At 41.9% G+C, this 19997-nt stretch overlaps 2 protein-coding genes across 2 annotated transcripts; both read left to right on the top strand.

The window, feature by feature from the left end:
• On the top strand, positions 1-4071 carry LOC117934962 (piggyBac transposable element-derived protein 4). The gene is made up of 4 exons (XM_034856983.1): positions 1-214; positions 1406-1549; positions 1586-2719; positions 3461-4071. The coding sequence occupies exons 1-4, from the start codon at positions 48-50 to the stop codon at positions 3894-3896; spliced, it is 1881 nt and encodes a 626-aa protein (XP_034712874.1). The 5' UTR covers positions 1-47; the 3' UTR covers positions 3897-4071.
• Positions 4072-5388: 1317 nt separating this feature from the next.
• Positions 5389-16575, top strand: LOC117934643 (low affinity immunoglobulin gamma Fc region receptor II-like). The gene is made up of 6 exons (XM_034856484.1): positions 5389-5443; positions 8577-8843; positions 9960-10208; positions 11201-11314; positions 13497-13568; positions 16341-16575. The coding sequence occupies exons 1-6, from the start codon at positions 5413-5415 to the stop codon at positions 16472-16474; spliced, it is 867 nt and encodes a 288-aa protein (XP_034712375.1). The 5' UTR covers positions 5389-5412; the 3' UTR covers positions 16475-16575.
• Positions 16576-19997: the final 3422 nt, after the last annotated feature.

Here is a 19997-nt window from a genome sequence, read left to right as displayed (position 1 = left end):
CGCGAGACCTTGATTTGTTGAGTTATTGAGCGTTTTGCCTCGTGAGCATGTTCGGGGTGAAGAGCAAAATAACAGCGGAGCAGGCAGCTGCTTTATTACTAGAACTAACACAGGAAGACGAGTTGTCCTCTTTGGACAGCGAGGACTCGGTGGACTCGGTGGACTCTGAAGCTGAGGAGGATTTCCCCGATGGATGGGACCCTGATCCTGAACTGTGAGTACACAGCCTGCAGCACACGTCGATCATTTGATCACATAGTGTTTATTACAGACATTATTGGAGTAGTTATTATTATGCGTGAAGACCGATGTGGTTGGTCTGAGGTTGTAAACAAGTGGGCGGGGTGCTGGAGCGTGCGCGTGCATGTGCGTGTCTGTGTTTGTTAGTTAAGGCATGCATACCCGAGATAACACAGGTACAGGCTAATTACTGCTAGATAACATGCTAGTTAACATTAACATAGGCACAGGCTAATTACTGCTAGCTAACACGCTAGTTAACATTAACATAGGCACAGGCTAATTACTGCTAACTAACATGCTAGTTAACATTAACATAGGCACAGGCTAATTACTGCTAACTAACATGCTAGTTAACGTTAACATAGGCACAGGCTAATTACTGCTAGCTAACATGCTAGTTAACATTAACATAGGCACAGGCTAATTACTGCTAGCTAACATGCTAGTTAGTTAGTTACTAACCCTATACTATACTACTATAATAATACCGTGGGGTACAAGGTGAATACATTGTCATGTTTCTTTAGAAATAAACAACGGACAAATAGTCTTTAAACGCTTCAGATGTAAAATTAATCGCTGTTGCATCAGTGGCACCAAAATGAATGGGAGTCAATGGGGTGCTAACGTCGGGTGATGGCTTGGTAAAATCAAAAACGTGCCACAGGGGGCCTCCCTGAGAGAAGACAGGCTGACCCCCCCTTGGATAAGCCAGCCTCTGCAAAGCGTACCTCTTGTGGAGCCGTTTTGTTGCTAACCATCCATCACCCGCCATTAGCATCCCATTGACTCCCATTCATTTTTGGGCCACTTTGACAACCAATAACTTTACATCTGAAGTGTTTAAAGACTCATTTTAACAGCGTATTGACGTGCGCTCGTTGCCCAGTGTGCGCTGATGCATCTGTTGACATATACAAATGCCTTCCTACAGTAGCTTCATTAAAGCGGGCTTTCCAAACGACAACACAGCCTAAAATTAGATTTTAAATGTTTTGGGCTCGGGTCGGGATCGGATACGGCTCTCTCGGACACGGGCCGGACTTGCACAGAAAGATTCGGCTAGGGAGGTGTGTAGATTGTGTGTGAAAGAGAGAGAGAGAGGGGTTGCAAGGGAGGGTTGTGTGAAGGATGAGGTAATCGCTGCGTTTCTGTGTTTCAGAGAGCCAGTGGAGTCTGACTCAGATTGGCAGCCGGAGGCAAAGAGGCCCAGGCAGACCCCGAGGTCTCCTGTTGTTGAAGGGGAAGCGGAGGAAGAACTGGAATTCCAACCCTCTACCTCCACACCGCCTGCAAGACGGGGGAGGGGGAGACCAAGTGGAAGACCGAGGGGAAGACCAAGGGGGAGAGCAGGAGGAAGAAGGAGCACGCCAGAGCAGAGTTCTGCACCTGGAGGTGCGTGGCAGGGCACGGATGTGGAGGACATCACTCCTAGACAGCCGATATTCCGCCCAGCATGCAGACCCGGTAACCAGCTCGCGGGCGGTCTACAATACTCGGTTTTACAATTATTTCAGTTATTTATGTCAAAGGAAATACTTAAAGGCCTTTTGAATAATTCAAACAAGTTCGGAGAAGCCGACCACCCACAAACCTTTGAGAAGATCACGATGCCCGACATGATGTCTTACCTGGCCATGGTTATCTACATGGGATTAATCACGACCCCGACCCTTAACGACTATTGGAGAAGGTCGGAGCTTTACACCTTTTCTTTCCCATCGAGTGTGATGTCAGGGCGCAGGTTCAAAGCCGTCTCGCGCGCCCTCCACATCAGTGACCCCGACGACGACGACGCCAACGACCTGAAGAGAGGCACCGCCGGGTACGACCGGCTTTGCAAAATTAAGCCGATGTACGATGACATTAAGAAGGCGTGCATGGCAAACTACCACCCCCGCCAGTGTGTCGCCATTGACGAGAGGATGGTGGCATCCAAAGCCCGCAATGGCCTCCGCCAGTACATGAAGAACAAGCCTGTGAAGTGGGGCTATAAGCTGTTTGTGCTGGCGGACTCCACCAGCGGGTACACCTGGGACTTCTTCGTGTACGAAGGAAAACGGTCGCCGAGAGTGAAGGGGCTCAGCTACGATACCGTGATGCGGCTCATAAACACACCGGTGATGGGTACCGGGTATAAGTTATTTGTGGATAACTTTCACACCAGCCCGGAGCTCTTTCGGGACCTGCTGCAGAAGAAGATCTGGGCCTGTGGTACCATCCGCCACCACCAAAGTGGGTTCCCCAGAGACCGGCCAGGCGGGCTTGACAGGCGGGCTCCCCGGGGCGCCATCCGCTGGATCCGCGAGGGGCCCGTGGTGTTCATTCAGTGGAGGGACACCAGAGATGTGCTGATGTGCTCCACAATCCATGCAGCACATGGAGAGGACACGGTCCAGAGAAGGATCAAGGGGGCAGATGGACAGTGGTCTGTGCAGGATCTCTCCATCCCACCAGCCATCAAGGACTACAACAAGTACGCTTCCAGATTTCCAACTCTTTGGATTAAATGTCAATGTCAATTTTATTTCTATAGCACATTTAAAAACAACAACAGTTGACCAGTTGAACAGTTGAAGTGCTGAACGGGGTCGATGTCAAATACATAAATAACAAGTGTATAAATCACTCCAACCGAAGTGAATCACAGGAAGACAAACAACAACACTTCATAACATCAGAATCCAGGTTAACAAGTAGTTAAAAGCTACAGAAAGGTGCGTTTTAAGCAGCGATTTAAATGTTTGTAAGGTCTGTGCAGCTTTAAAATGCATGGGGGGGTTTGTTCCTTAGGGTGGGGGCGCCCACTGCATGGGGGGGTTGTTCCATAGGGTGGGGGCTCTATCGCCCTTATTTTTCAGCTTTGATCTCAGGACGTCCCAGAGCAGCTGATTGGTCGACCTCAGCGTTCTGACTGGAGAATGCTGGCATAAGAGATCAGCTGATAAGATGGCGCCAGACCATTTAAGGCCTTAAAAACAAGCCATAAAATCTTAAAATCTGTCCTGTAACGGACGGGTAGCCAGTGGAGGGCGACCCAGGACCGGCGTTATGTGTTCACGTTTTTTAGTTCTAGTTAAAAGGCGAGCAGCTGCGTTCTGGACTAGCTGGAGCCGGTTTAAATGTCTCTGGTGTAGACCCATAAATAAGGAATTACAATGTTGACATCATGCATCCACATGAGTGTAACGTCACAGCTATTTGTTTCTCTACCCAGGTACATGGGGGGCGTGGACCTGTCCGATGCCCTGATTGGCTACTACACCATCCTACACAAGACCAAGAAGTGGTACCGGTCTTTCCTGTTCCACTTCATAGACATCGCCGTCGTCAACGCCTTCATCTTGTATAAGGAGCTGGCCACCGCAAGGAAGGAGAAGGTGATGTCGCAGAAGAGCTTTCGCGAGACCCTGGTGATGGAGCTGAAAGCGGTCGGGTCTACCTCCACAGCCCCTCCAATGCCCCCCCGTCCTGCCCCCCCAGGGGCCTCACACAAACCTGTTCATTTTTGCAAGGATGGGAACTCAGGTCGGAGGAGGTGTGTCCACTGCTGCCTGAAGACCACCGTGAAATGCTCCTCCTGTGACGTGTGTCTGTGCTTCGTGATTACCAGGGACTGTTTTAATGCGTGGCACACCCTGAACAAGTTGTAAAGACTTCTTTCTCTATATTTTTGTTATTTTTATATATTTATGTAAATAGTTTTTGTCATTCAGCGGTGTGTTTGCATCAGCTGTTGGGTTTCTCAACAAACTATAGGTCATCCGCCCCCCCCGCCCATGTCCCAGCACATACTTTTTCATTTTCTTTGAAGTATAGTGTACATTATCTCACATTTGTATGTGTTTTTGTGCGAATGTGTATGTGCTGGCTACCTGTTGGGGCATTTAAGGCATTTCAAGATCACGTTTTTGTATTTTGCACAGTTCAGTTTTGCATTTTTCTAATATTCATATATAAAAAGTTGTTCCCTTTTTTGCTCTTTTTCTATCAAATCTCTTGGGCTGAATAGACGGAAATGGAAAGAGGCCTCTTGATACTCGGCATGCCTGCGTGAGCGGCTTTTTTTTGCAGTTCCTACAACACTACGTTCCTATAACTTTTGTTTTTCTCGTGTTCCAACTGGACCAATTTGGGGATAATTAAGATTATCTTAGATAATACTTGATTCATCCCACAGGGGGAAAATTCCCTTGTTACAGCAGCAGAGTCCTACAGTAAAAAGCTACACACACCAACAAGCAAACCATGTGCAAAAAGCACTGAATACGCGTGTAAAGTGGCGTTATATAAAAGGTATTTTAAAGTAAAGTTAGGTGGCCATAGTACACAATATTGCAGTGTTAGTAAGTAATGTTAAAAATGAAATTGAATATGTAAATAAAATAGTAACAGTAATTAACCATAATGTAAATTATATTGAAAAAGTAATTAAGTGAATAACAGCAGAGGTGTTTTAACCCGTGTGTCGTCTTCTCGTCGGCCATTAACGTGTCTTCAGGTTCAAAAATTAAAATAAATCTTCTTTTTGTGCTTTTTTTGGGTCTCTTTTCCTCATGTTTTTTATCACGTAATTAACACTTTTTCTTTTTTTAAATTCACGGTCAATTAAGCACATTTCTATGACACGTTACCTAATTTTTCGGTTCAAAACAAGCATAAACCATGAATTATTTGCTAGATAATAGTTACAATCAGAGGATGTTCAGTGGATCACAGACATGTCACAGTTTAGATTTTAAAACCAACTTTCTTTTAATTAAATGCTGCAACAAAAGAAAAAAATAAACACCCAAAGTTCAATGACACAAATCAGTGATTTCACTCAATCAATCAATGTTGTTTTATGGGCAATCTGGTTAAAAGAAACCCATATTTCTGATATAAAAAACAACCTTTGAAACAGGTCAAAGTAAACCTGAGGACAACGCAAGGGTTAAACTTTCATTACTAAACAAAGAGCTTTAAAATCAGGCCGTCAGGAAGGTGAAAGGAGGCCACTGGCCGGGCTCCCCTGCGCTACAGTCGACATTTGAGGCGTTAAAGACGCAAACAGCAGGAAACTGTGGCCTGTATGACATAGATGATGATGATGCTTTGATACAGCACCCCCCCCCCCGACTGTCATCAGCCCCCCCCCAGGCAGTCATCAGTCCGTCTAGCAGCAGCATGGCAGTAACAACACTGTGCGTCGTCATCGGTGAGTACTGGGTCTAATTAAAGATATAAGACAGGTTTTTTTTGTCTAAAATGCTGTTTTTCCTCCTTGTTTTTGAGCAATTTCAATGTTAAAAGCTCAATGTTGGAATTGAAAGCTGTGTTCCCTGTCTAGGGTTAGGGTTAACTAGATCTCCACGATAATATTACACAACTACAAATAGAAGAAAAAGTTAAGTCTGGGTTTAAAGAAGTCTGATTTTAAAGCTGCTGACTTCTACGTGTAATTAAGTTATAATTGTACATTCATTTGCGTCCTCATTATCCTGATTTATTCATCAAAACATTCCTCCAATTCTGAAAGATTGTGTCTTTCCGGTGGTGTAGTCTAATGCATTGTAGTGGGTAAACTGTACTGTATATTAGCCATAATATGCCTTTTGGAGAAGGGGGGCCATATCATAGTGGTGGGGGGTCTGGGGGTCTTGGTGTCCCCCCTAGGGAAGTTTTGAGCATCCATTCAGATACACGTACTGTATGCACCAATTTATATTTGGAAGTACCTTTATTTAGCCGATGTGACCAAGAAAAACAGATGAAAATTCAAAATAAATCTGAATTACAATGGAGAGTATGTTGTGGGTCATTTTTAAAGAAGATTATATGGAAATCCGGCAGCTTTCTCAGTGGGTGGAGGGCGTAAACCTGCGTATCACATGGACTACACCACTGTGTCTTTCTATTGTCCTCATGACAGCGTCTCCATGTTGTTGTAAATTAAATGTAATGACCATGAGTGATCATGCAACTCCGGCATTAGCCTAACTAACTAATACTACGCGTACTTATCCGTGTTCATCTCCCCGAGGTCGAGATAGGAATCTACTGCTTTGTATTTGGGTCATTCTGCATCTTGTATCTTGTCAATGTGCTGTATTTATATAGCTCTTTTCCAGTCTTAACAACTGCTCAATGCTTGTCTTCTGTACATTTGCACTCTTTCTTTCAACAATCCCCCCCTCTGGATTAGCCAAATCCATCTTTTCTAATCTTAATTGTCTTAATAACACGTAAACCACAGAGAGTCATTTTGTCCTGATGAGCAAAAATACTTCATAATGACCTTTGTGTTTACCCTGCGTTGATCAGAAAACAAACGGCAGCATAGAGACGACTCTCCAGAGCAGAAACCGCCTGTTTCCCTTCACAGGGACTCGTCTTCCTCTGAGTGTCTGCAGAGAGAACGCGGCCTTATCTGTTGTCGTGGTTTCACACCGTCAGCGGCGACTTTGACACGTTACTGTATGTGTTGTCACATCGGGGGGGGGTGTGACACTTTGGTGTAGCGCCTTGCAGATGCAGCCTCTGCACATCAGCTTTGGTTCTTTCATTTTTATCCTTTTTTGGGCCTTCGCACCGTAGCGTTGGGCGGAGAGCCCACTGTGTTATAGTCGTTGGAAATAAACTTCACCCAATGTAACTTTGCCCCCCCCCGGCGACATGAGGTGTCGCCCGCATTGTTCAAAATAACATCCGCAGTGAAAGAAGGAAGCGAGAAGATGCCGTGAGAACGGCGTGGGGCCGAGCGTCCGCTCGCCAGAGAAGACTTCCTGCATTTTGACAAATAATTTTTATTTTAATACTGGTCGTTTATTCCTATTTGAACCTACGGGAGCGTTTTTATGGATAAGCTCTTCCAGCGGGGGCTGAATATGAAATTTGATTAAAAGGAGAGAACATACCGTTAAGGTCACAAACACGTCGCTAATGTTGTAATAACGGCGTGGGGACGAGTTTTGTTAAAGATTTTTGATACTGGACATTTATTCCCATTTATTCCCGTTTCAACCTAAAGGAGCGTTTTTAGAAATTGGGGCCTCTGGCGGGGGCAGAAAATGGGAAATTTCACTATTTATGATACTTTTAATCTCCAAACGTGACTCGCATCCTGTTTATTTTTACTCTCAAACTGGACATGAACACCAGAGTAGGAATCAGAATAAGAATTGGAAGAAGAATCAGAATCAGAATTAGAACATGAATTAGAATCAAAATCCAAATAAGAATCCAAATTAAAATTAGAATCCGCTTTATTGCGTAAACAAACAAGGAATTTGACCCTGGTTAATTTTTTTTATCTCAAAGTACAACAAGCACTCAACATATAAAGAATAAAAACACAAAGCACAGTTGGAAATCTAAAAAAAATACTGTTAATTATGCGGTATAAAAATACAACAGAGGTTACAAAAAATATACAACAAACAGAAGAGAGGGAAGCAACAGTGCAATGTTAGCATCTGAGATTTAAGATTGGAATATACGCAATGCTAATATATTTATTACAATATTGTAATTGTAAGAGTGAAATATGCATGATATGGTATATATATATAGAGCAGAACAGGGTTGACTATGTTCAGTGTAAGGGTGGGGGGGGGGGATTATTTCGGAACAGAGTGACTGCTATGCTGGTCTTTGCTTAACTTTTTCTTATGTTTTTGTCCCTTTTTTCAACACTTTCAATGCTTTTTTTCAGTTTTTTGTCGCTTTTATTGATGTTTTAAACACTACGTAACACTAACTTGTAAACTTTAGTTTTACAGTAATTTTTGGAATTTATGGTCAATAAACCTCATTTATAGGAAATTATACCAAATGTTTGAGTTAGAAAAGCAGAAATTAGGAATTATTGAGACTAAAATTAAAGGAATGGATGTTGATGATAATCACAGACTGGAATATGTCAACTTTTACTCAATACTATTTCAAAAACACTTCAATTGGTTTTACAATGCTATAAAATTGAATAAGACGCCCCAAAATTAATGAAAGTAGAGATTTGACCAAAGAGCGTTGGGTGGAATCAATCATGTTATTTTGGGGAATTAAAAAGAACATTGATATAGGACAACATGAGGACAACATGGGGACAACATGAGGACAACATGGGGACAACATGAGGGCAACATGAGGGCAACATGGGGACAACATGAGGACAACATGAGGACAACATGAGGACAACATGAGGGTTAAACTAACGACCTCTGGGAGCATTAAGTTTTTCAATTTTTTCAATTTTTTTTCATCTCCAGCAGCAACACACGTTCAGTCATCAGTGCCGTTGGTTGCCAGACACACACCAGTGTGAACCATCCTCTGTCTGTCTCTTGCAGCCGCTCTGAGAGTCCTTCCCAACAGATCCCAGTTCTTCCAGTACGAGTCGGTCACGCTGAGCTGTGGGCCGCTGGGAGGCTCTTCTGGCTGGAGAGTCAAGAGGAACACGTCCACAAACATTAACCAAGAGGGTTTCTCACCCTGTCATAGAACAAACACAACTCCCTGCGTCATCAGTGAACTGTACCCGTTGGACACCGGCGTGTACTGGTGTGAGTCTGCAGCCGGAGAATGCAGCAACGCCGTCAACATCACTGTGATCGGCGGTGGGTTCAAACTAGTGTACATTTCAGATTTACTACAGGTTTAACACTGGGGTTATCCAGGGAAGGGTTAACTGGACTGAGAGACTGTCCCTGATGTGAGTCAAGTGCAGATTTGAGTCGCGCATGCAACAAGTAGCCTACACGATGCTAACGAGGGACTTCTGTAGTGTCAACACAGTAAAAATGGACCTACTATGCCAAGTTGGTTCACTGCTGGCTTAGCTACGGCTAAGTTAGCATAAAACCCAACAAAGGCTGTCAGTTGAATGGCGTTTTGAGCTAACGTTAGCAACCAAACAACCATGCTACAACGTTTTTGAAATGATTTCTATCAGTCAGGGCAGGGTGTGTGTGTGTGTGTGTGTGTGGGGGGGGGGGGTTGGCTTTGACCAACCGGCACTTGGCTTGTTAGAAAGCCATGATGTCTGGGCGGGCAAAGCAGAGACAGGGGAACTAACCTTTCCCCTTATGACATCATAAGGGGAAGATTCCAGACCGGCCCATCTGAACTTTCATTTTCTCAAAGACAGAACAGGACACCCAGGGCCGATTAACGCCCTAATTTTGAAGCTTTTGCGGACATTTTTGCCACTTTGTTCAACGTTCTTTCACACATTTTTTAAACGGAACAAAATTCAATAAAACATCCAAATTAAAAATTTGACCTGAGGACAATACAAGGGTTAATGTTAAAAAAAAAAACTCTTAAAATGGCCTTTTCATGGCGTGGGACCTTTAAATCTGAGCATGCGCAACTCACATCTGCACTTGACTCACACTGGGGAGGGACAGAGACAGTTTTGTTTATGCTATTTTAAAAATAATTAATTAATTAATTATTAATTAATTAACCTCTGTGGTGCAGCATGCTGTCCTGCAAAAAACACCTTTCAGTGTGTGTGTAGAACGATTTTATCTTTTTATTTTGTTGGTGTTTTCGTCAACATTTCGATATTTGGCACTTTGACAGATGTTTGACAGATGTTTGACAGATGTTTTTTTTGTTTTTTTACAGTTTAACCCTTCCTTGGTTCCTTATTCTAGTGTTGCTGGAGTTTTACCCTTTTGAAAAGCTCTTAAACTGTCTTCTGGTCTTTCTGGGTGCCGGTCTCTCAGCTGGTTCTGTGGTCCTGGAGAGTCCAGTCCTTCCTGTGAGGGACGGAGACACTGTGACTCTGCGCTGCAGAACCAAGACGACCTCCTCCTCCAACCTCACGGCTGACTTCTATAAAGATGGCCGCCTCATCAGGAGCAGCTCCACAGAAAACCTGACCCTCCATAGGGTTTCAGCTTCAGACCAAGGACTCTACAAGTGCAACGTCTCTGGATCTGGAGAATCCCCCGACGGCTGGCTGGCTGTCAGAGGTCCACATGCACTGCAACCCTGAAATTATCAACGCATAAGGGAACGCAAACGTCCAAATCACTTGTGCAGGACATCAAACGGCGTTTAAAAGAGCTTTGTGCGATGTCACGGGTGTTTTATTTGGCAATACTTCAAACGTCAACAACAAAGAGTAACGACACGCAACATCGCTTAGAGCACCTTTAACCTCCATCTTAAATACAACACCTGTGTAATAGAGCAGCTCATTGTCCGGAGAATTGGAAAAAATAAATAACATATATATATATATATATATATATTTCTATATACATACATACACATACACACATGTACACACATGTACAGACACATACACATAAATATATATAGATATATGCACCAACAACATACATACACACACGTACACATACATACACATACAACATACATACACACACGTACACACACATATATACATACACACATGTGTATATACACATACACACACAATTATATATATACACGTACACACACATATACAACATAAATACACACACGTACACTTACATACACATACACACACATACACACACATATATATACACATACACACATATATATGTTTATATATATATATATATATATATATATACATACACACACATACACATACATACACATACACACACATACACACACATATAGGTACACATACACACACATATACAGTATACATTCAGACACGTACACATACATACATACACATATGTACACATACACACACATATAGGTACACATACACACACATATACAGTATACATTCAGACACGTACACATACATACACATATATGTATGTGTGTATATGTACAAATGTTTCATGAGACCATTACATAACAACATAAATGTATATATACATATATAATATGTGTGTATAGTATAAAGCCAGCCTGGTTCACACGGAGCTTTTGTTCCTTTACATCGAGGCCAACATGTGGTTTTCTGTTTCTGGGTTTTCTGTTTGTGAACCAGGGCATCCTGGACCGCCTGAGTCCCTCTTCACACGCGTTCTACTTCCTGTGGTGGGCCTGGCGCTGGTGGTGCTGGTCTCGGTGGCGCTGCTCTGCCTGTGGGGAAGACGCAAAGGTCAGTCCTGTTTGAACGTCGCCTAAATGACATCTTGCGTCCTGCTGTCTCGGCGATACCTCCGCCGACGCCTGAACATCATGAAACTTGTCCTCTGTGGGTTTCAAGGTTTCAGGTTTCTGTTGTTGTGGTTGTTTATGCTGCTAACATAGGTTCCTCTCTCCCGACGTATAACTGATCCTTAATGAGACTTGTTCTTCTGGTTGACAACATGGAAAGAGGAGAGAAATCTGTGCAATAACGGTCTTTTTGATAGTTCTTGCCATGGCAACGTCCTCAGGGGGTTTACAGGGTTAAACCTGGTGTTGTTGCTGTTATTTTCAGCGCTGTTGCTTCCAACTGCTCTCTTCTTTTTCAGGGTACAAACTAATCTGAGTTTGCCCCAGCTATGCACCAATGCCACAGTTACACAATGAGTAGTCTTGCGTTGCCAGACCTTCCTCCACAGCGCTGCGGAGGCGGGTCTGGCCCAGACTGCCTTTTCAGCGAAAAAAGGCAACAAAAAGCTACTAAAAGGCAGCGAAAAAGGCGACAAAAAGTGACTACAAGGTGCCAAAAACGGCGACAAAAAAAAGACAAAAAGGAGACTAAAAGGCAGTGAAAATAGGCGACAAAAAAGCCACAAAAAGGAGACAAAGAGGCTATTAAAAGGAGAGAAAGAGGCTACAGAAAGGAGACAGAGAGGCTACTAAAAGGAGACAGAGAGGCTACTAAAAGGAGACAGAGAGGCTACTAAAAGGAGAGAAAGAGGCTACTAAAAGGAGACAGAGAGGCTACTAAAAGGAGACAGAGAGGCTACTAAAAGGAGAGAAAGAGGCTACTTAAAGGAGACGAAAAGGCGATGAAAAGGCGCTAATAAGGCGATGAAAAGTAGACAAAAAGGCGCAAAAAATGCACAGAAAAGGCAATTAAAAGGCGGCAAAAAGCTAGCGGTCTGGATTTACCCTGCAGAGACCTGTGGACCAGGTAACCATAGTCCTCAGATTGGACAGATGGTCTAGCTAGCTGTCTGGATTTACCCTGCAGAGACCTGAGGACCAGGTAACCATAGTCGTGTTTTAAAATTACAACACAAAGAAAGAAGAAGGTAACAGACATCGGCCTCTGTATTGTTTCTGTTTAGTGTGCATACATGAGTGTGTACATAGTGTGTGTTTTGTTTTGTGAACCATCCTGGAAATGAATTGTCATTAAAATAGACTACTAATAAAGTTATCTAGGGTTGTTAACCCGGGGGGGGGGGGGGGGGGGTGAGAGCTTAGATTTTAGCCGGGGTAAGGTCAGTGTTAACACAGCATTTAAGAAACCGGGGTATTGCCTTAATCCGAGTTTAACCTGGGTTATAATCTGCATGTAAAGACATCACAACTGAGCTAATTAAAGCCGCAAGACGCCGGGCAGTCTCAGGAAAAGATAGTACGTGAAAAGCATTTCAACAGCAACAAAGAGTCTAATTTTAACTGGGCGTGTGTCCACGTGACGGCAGTCTAGACGATAAAACACATTCTTTAACTTCCTACTATTCATTTTAAATAGAGCAGATACATCTTTTGTTCTTACGTGACATCAGCAGGAGAGTAATGATCGTCAAGCAGGTTCACGACGATATAAATAGAAATCTTCTGTTAGTTTTTTGCTGATGATGATCTCTTTTCATACTGTAGAGAAGACTAGGAAACTTAAATAATTAATTTGTAAACTGCAGGTTAGTTCTGCTTCATGACGTCAGCCATCTTTAACGACGTTTTAACCCTCGTGTTGTCTTCCCGTCAAAAAAATCAACACTTTTGTGGATGCTTTTTATCGGTTTTTACTTTTTTTCTTGCGTTTTTGTCCCTTTTTTTCAATGTTTGTCACTTTTTTTGACGATTAACACTACGTAACACTAACTTATTAACTTTAGTTTTACAGTTATTGTTGCAATTTATGGTCAATAAACCTCATTTATAGGAAATTATACCTAATGTTTGAGTTAGAAAAGCAGAAATTAGGAATTATTGAGACTAAAATTAAAGGAATGGATGTTGATGATAATCACAGACTGGAATATGTCAACTTTTACTCAATACTATTTCAAAAACACTTCAATTTGTTTTTCAAATGCTATAAAATTGAATAAGACTTAATAACTAATTAACTGTTAAATTTCGTCCGGTGTGTAACTGTGAGAGTTGTTCTGCAGGTAAAGTGGAGCGTGATGCCTCGTATACCGACGTCACCGTCACACAGGAAGTACAGAACAACAAGATCAAAGGTAAACAAAACAATATATATATAAATACATGCATATAAATAGATATGTACAGTAGGGTTCTAAAGTTTGGGCACCCGAGGTAAAAATGTGTGTTAATGTGCATAAAGAAGCCAAGAAAAGATGGAAAAATCTCCAAAAGGCATCAAATGACAGATTACACATTTGTATAATATGTCACAAGAAGTTAGATTTTATTTCATCATTTACACTTTCAAAATAACAGAAAACTACAAAATGGCGTCTGCAACCGTTTGGGCACCCTGCAGCGTTTATAGCATACACTATTTTTTTATTCTTTCTTTTTGGTTTTATTTTTCTCTTTTTTTTTTTTACCTGTAGCACTTTGAGATTTATTGATAAAAAGTGCATTATAAATAAAATGTATTATTATTAGTATTATTATTATTATTATTATTACATTTAAAGGGCCTATGGTGATATAAAATCCAGGAAATAGGGAAGTTGACCATAATAATAATAATAATAATAATAATAATAATAATAAATCATGCCAGAAACAATGAGACTAAACATTATACGAGAAGAAGATGTTTTTCTTTCTTTAGTGTTACACATAGGAGCCAAAAACGGAGACCTATAAATAAAATAACATCAAACTAATTTCAAAGCGGGAGGGACACAAGCGGTATTTTGGAAAGTCACCCGGTGGATGTTTCACCATGACACGCCCTCGGCTGCCCTGAGCCACTCCTGTGTGTAGTGATTGCTTTGTGTATCGTCTCTATGAGGCGTGTGTGTGTGTGTGTTGTTGTCGCCCTCACACCTAGCTCACATAGTCATTAATCCCCATGGTTACAGTCAACGAAACAGCTGGCACGAGATCCCAGCTCCACCTGGGCTCTTATCAGACATACCCAGTTTCTATCTTTAGTTTTAATGGTTAACAGTGACGATGTTAATCTGTCACGATGCGTGGAGGCGGACAAACATCGACACAGAGGAGTAAATATTAAGGCTTTTAAACAGAGGATATTACATCTCTTTACTTACAGAGATTACTTATTCACACTCCTTACTTTTCTTCCTTAATCAGCCTTTAGTGCCACTTTCTCATGGAGTTTTGGTTTTTTTTTTTCGGGAAATATAAGCCACTTTATGATGTCATGTTTGAAGATCCCGAGTCACTTTAACTTAATAAAAATAACCCTTGTGTTGTCTTCCCAGCAAAATTGAAAATTAGCACTGTGGTTGATTCTTTTTCATGATGTTTTTATCTTTGTCTGATATTTTTGTCCCTTTTTTCAACACTTTTGACGTTTTTTTTCCTCAATATTGAATAAGACGCCCCAAAATTAATGAAAGTAGAGATTTGGACTTGGCAAAGAGCGTTGGGTGGAATCAATCATGTTATTTTGGGGAATTAAAAAGAACAAAGACAACATGAGGACAACATGAGGACAACATGAAGACGACATGAGGACAACATGGGGACAACATGAGGGTTAAAGGTGCTCTAAGTGATTGTTGACGTACTGTACAACGATGTTTTCTACGGTGTGTTCAGGGGACAGGCAGCTAGTAGATAGTGAGGAGATGTTTTTTACGGTGTGTTCAGGGGACAGGCAGCTAGCAGATAGTGAGGAGATGTTTTTTACGGTGTGTTCAGGGGACAGGCAGCTAGCAGATAGTGAGGAGATGTTTTCTACGGTGTGTTCAGGGGACAGGCAGCTAGCAGATAGTGAGGAGATGTTTTTACGGTGTGTTCAGGGGACAGGCAAGTAGCAGATAGTGAGGAGATGTTTTTTTACGATGTGTTCAGGGGACAGGCAGCTAGCAGATAGTGAGGAGATGTTTCTACGGTGTGTTCAGGGGACAGGCAGCTAGCAGATAGTGAGGAGATGTTTGCTGTATGTGACAAAACCCGATTACAGCACCTTTAATCGACATGACAGGTTATTGCACATCGTCCCCCAAAATATCCGAGGTCTCCTCAGGACAAAGTCGTATGTTTGTTCGGCCCTTTAACGCGCCCACAAAGATTCGAGGTTAGTTTCTATTAGTAGTTATTTCCTTTTTAACAACAAACCTCACAACCGCTCTTCTTCTCTACTTCCTCCCTGCTGTATAAAGTCCCAACTGAAGGGGAAACCCTGCTCTGTTCTTTGTTTTCTGTCAGTATGACCACATCTGTAGTATCGTTCTGGGGCAGTTTTGCACATCATGCGTCTGAAAGGCCTCCAGGGAACAGGGACACATCTAACACTCTTTCCATTGTCGAGGGTTTCTTTGAACTGTGAGGTGTCCACACTGGGAGGACCAGACTTTGGATTTCACTCAGAAAGTACATTTTTATTTGGACCAGTTAAACAGGTACCAGTGTATATAGGGGAACAGGTGAACCGGTGAACAGGTGAACAGGTGAAAAATCTTTGAACACAACAGAAATGTAAAACATTGAACAGGTATATTTTTACCAACACAGATGAGGTTTAGAGCTGATTACAGGACACACAGATCAAAGTGAGTATTACAGTAGGACGAGGCATTTTAATTTAGAAGATAAGTATGTTAAAATCAGGTAAAAGTATTATTTAATAAATGTTTACAAATGAACAAAAAGCTATCTTCTGACTAATTAATGTCAAACCAAGTTAATGCTATTCTCACACACATGAGCTCTGCATAATCACATGAACCGAACTGTGATCCCTTCACACAAATTAACCTTTTACTTTACACAGGTGAATTGCCATTTCCTTTACCTGTACAAAAGGTGTATTAATAATGTTGTGATTGTGTGCTCCTGGACAGACGTGGGGGACCCTGCGGAGACCTTCTACTCGACTCTCCAGCCGGTGAAACCCCAGACAGGAAACATCAACGGGCTCACTCCCAGCGGGTCTCAAAGCGTCTCCGGGTCAGGGTCCTCTGGGGTCTGGTACTGACGCTCAGAGTCTCCGAAGTCAGGAGGCTTTCAACGTGTGGAAATGTATATTTTATGATTGATGTCCATTGTGCTTTACTTTAATTACAAAGGTAATTAAAGGGTTAATTAAAGGGTTAATTAAAGGGTTAAAGGGTTAATCTTCACAAAGCTGAGCCGCGTCATTGACGAGGTTTCATCGTCTGATGTAACGAAACAGAGTTTAGTGTCTCTGCAGTAAAAAAAGCTGAAACTGAAGTGTAATAAATAGTGTAATAAATCCCATGAAAGCAGACACAGTGAACGCCTCTTCTGTCTGACCGTCTGTCCCGTCTGTACCAGGACCTCTCAACACCAGTTTGTGTACAGGAATAAAAATCCAAGGTTTTCAATGTGAACCCCTGGTGAGACATTCATTCACTTATCTCAGATCCATCACTGGTCTGTTTTCAGTTTAAAAATCAAGAAATACTCAAAGACAAGAGACTTCAGATACAGTATTAGGGGACCACTAAGGTCTACATAAAGAGACTTCAGATACAGTATTAGGGGACCACTAAGGTCTACATAAAGAGACTTCAGATACAATATTAGGGACCACTAAGGTCTATATAAAGAGACTTCAGATACAGTATTAGGGACCACTAAGGTCTATATAAAAGAGACTTCAGATACAGTATTAGGGGACCACTAAGGTCTATATAAAGAGACTTCAGATACAGTATTAGGGGACCACTAAGGTCTATATAAAGAGACTTCACCCTTAAAATGAGAATTCAAGAAGACTCTTAGACCTCAGAGGGTTATTAACATTCACATTGACAGCATGGCATCGTAGCACCTCATCATCTTGGAGTTTGGTGATGATACTGTCAGAAAACCCGAGATCAGCTTTCATGTAAGATTGTTTACTTTGAGATCTCTGAGTCGTAAACACAACAGGATGAAACTGATACAGCTGGATGAACTGAACCGCGACCTAGAAACCCCATCAGTCCTCCAGATTGAGCCCTGAGTGTGTGTTCGAGACTTCTTTCAAAATGCCGTCATCACTCCTTTGTTCACATTGTTTACATAAGCATTTTTTAAGGCGTGCGGCTTCTCTACGTCACAAGCTAATATAAGTACATGAGTCCTATTAATAGCTGGCTGAACAGGTCCTTCCTCATGACAAACATTCTGATTGGTAGTCGTCACTAAGGTAATCTCTTCTGATGTAAACACTGAACACAAAACTATAAAACTACAAGACTGGACCCAAATACAAGAAGAATGGCCACAAAGCCTCATGTTGTCCTCATTTTATCCTCATGTTGTCTTCATGTTGTCTTCATGTTGTCCTTATGTTGTCTTCATGTTGTCCTCATGTTGTCTCCATGTTGTCTCCATGTTGTCTTCATGTTGTCCTCATGTTGTCTTCATGTTGTCCTCATGTTGTCTCCATGTTGTCTCCATGTTGTCTTCATGTTGTCCTCATGTTGTCTCCATCTTTTCCTCATGTTGTCCTCATGTTGTCTTCATGTTGTCCTCATGTTGTCTCCATGTTGTCCTCATGTTGTCCTCATGTTGTCTTCATGTTGTCCTCATGTTTTCTTCATGGTGTCCTCATGTTGTCTCCATCTTTTCCTCATGTTGTCCTCATGTTGTCCTCATGTTGTCCTCATGTTGCCTTCATGTTGTCCTCATGTTGTCTCCATGTTGTCTTCATGTTGTCCTCATGTTGCCTTCATGTTGTCTTCATGTTGCCCTCTTGTTGTCCTCATGTTATCTTCATGTTGTCATTATGTTGTCTTCATGTTGTCCTCATGTTGTCCTCATGTTGTCCCCATGTTGTCCTCATGTTGTCATATAACAATGTTCTTTTTAATTCCCCAAAATAACATGATTGATTCCACCCAACGCTCTTTGCCAAGTACAAATCTCTACTTTCATTAATTTTGGGGCGTCTTCTTCAATTTTATAGCATTGTAAAACAAATGGAAGTGTTTTTGAAATAGTATTGAGTAAAAGTTGACATATTCCAGTCTGTGATTATCATCAACATCCATTCCTTTAATTTTAGTCTCAATAATTCCTAATTTCTGCTTTTCTAACTCAAACATTAGGTATAATTTCCTATAAATGAGGTTTATTGACCATAAATTAAAATAACTGTAAAAATAAAGTTAATAAGTTAGAGTTACGTAGTGTTGGAAACCTCAAAGAAAAGTGACAAACATTGAAAAAAAGTGTTGGAAAAAGGGACAAAAACATCGATACAAAGCATCAACAAAAGTGTTAATTTTCAATTTTGACGGGAAGACAACACGAGGGTTAATAAGTGACTCGGGATCTCCAAACATGACATCATAAACATTATATTTCCTGAAAAAAAACCCCCAAAAACTTAATGTGTTGTTTTATGGACAGGAAATGCTGCTAGAAATAACCATGAATAATGAATAATAAAACCTGGTTAGTATCTTGTTATTGTAATGACGTCAGCAGCAGGAAATAAATATGTCCGTTTCAGCCATTTAACATAACACAATATTATTTATCCCCGCTCCACATTTAAATAATATTTATTGAACTCTTCATTGCACTCATGCCTCTGTATTGCCTCGGTTTAGAGTATCTATATATTGTGTGTATATATAATAGTGTGTATATCTTTGTGTTGGTTGTTTTGTGTGTGTAAGCACATTATGAGTAATGATGCTCCAAAGAAAAAGTCCTCGTATGTGTCCTCATACCTGGCGAATAAAGCTGGTTCTGGTTTTCATTTCTTTTTTTTTACTTTGCACACATTGAGGGTAAAGGTAGACGACGAGGCTCGATGGTTATAGTTGTTACGCGGGATGAAGGAGAACAGCAGGCGGGCAGAAATAAAAATTAAAAAAAAGGTGAACAGGGAAGACGTGAGATGGTGAAACGGGGCTGGAACATGTAACACGCCAAACAGATCTGACCCAGGACTAAGATACCACAAAGACTAAATCCAGAGGGTGACAAGGAAACAGGAGGCAGGTGACAAGAGGGCTGGGAGACAGGTGGAAGACACAGGAAGTACAACTAAACAAAAGACCAGACAGAGACCCAGACTTCAAAATAAAACAGGAAACAGAACATGTACACAAGACCAGACCAACAAAGCCTTTCAAAAAACGCAAGACGAGACAGAACCAGACTTAGAAACATGTACCAGAAAACAGACTACACAATAACACAGGACATGTCACGGGGTTGCAGGGGAGAGAAGGACCAAGACACGGGGAAAACACACAAACTCACAGGACAGGCTGTCAAGACGAACTAGAAGGACATGACAAGAGACAAAGGGACCACAGGGGTTAAATACAAGAGGTCACCAGGTAACGGGGTACAGGGGAGACTTCAAGTGAACCACATCAGGACGGGGCGGGACAATCACACAGGCACAAAGCAGAGCTAGACAAGACAAGACAGGAAACCATACTACCAAAATAAAACAGGAAGCAGAACAAACAGACACACAGGGGAACACAAGACAGGACCAACAACACAAGACCGGGGGGGGGGGGGGG

The sequence above is a fragment of the Etheostoma cragini genome, chromosome 19 (assembly GCF_013103735.1).
Source record: "Etheostoma cragini isolate CJK2018 chromosome 19, CSU_Ecrag_1.0, whole genome shotgun sequence".
Classification (NCBI taxonomy): Eukaryota; Metazoa; Chordata; class Actinopteri; order Perciformes; family Percidae; genus Etheostoma; species Etheostoma cragini.
Note: the sequence above shows the minus strand (reverse complement) of the source record. Positions and strands in the feature narration are given on the sequence as shown.

What these genes read in the sequence shown, in the direction of transcription:
- LOC117934962 (XM_034856983.1), top strand. Translation starts at nt 48, where the DNA reads ATGTTCGGGGTGAAGAGCAAAATAACAGCGGAGCAGGCAGCTGCTTTA. An exon ending in TGGGACCCTGATCCTGAACT is followed by an intron (nt 215 to 1,405) that starts GTGAGTACACAG and finishes TCTGTGTTTCAG; the next exon opens with AGAGCCAGTGGAGTCTGACT. An exon ending in CCGCCTGCAAGACGGGGGAG is followed by an intron (nt 1,550 to 1,585) that starts GGGGAGACCAAG and finishes GGGAAGACCAAG; the next exon opens with GGGGAGAGCAGGAGGAAGAA.
- LOC117934643 (XM_034856484.1), top strand. Translation starts at nt 5,413, where the DNA reads ATGGCAGTAACAACACTGTGCGTCGTCATCG. An exon ending in CAACATCACTGTGATCGGCG is followed by an intron (nt 8,844 to 9,959) that starts GTGGGTTCAAAC and finishes CCGGTCTCTCAG; the next exon opens with CTGGTTCTGTGGTCCTGGAG. An exon ending in ACAGAACAACAAGATCAAAG is followed by an intron (nt 13,569 to 16,340) that starts GTAAACAAAACA and finishes GCTCCTGGACAG; the next exon opens with ACGTGGGGGACCCTGCGGAG.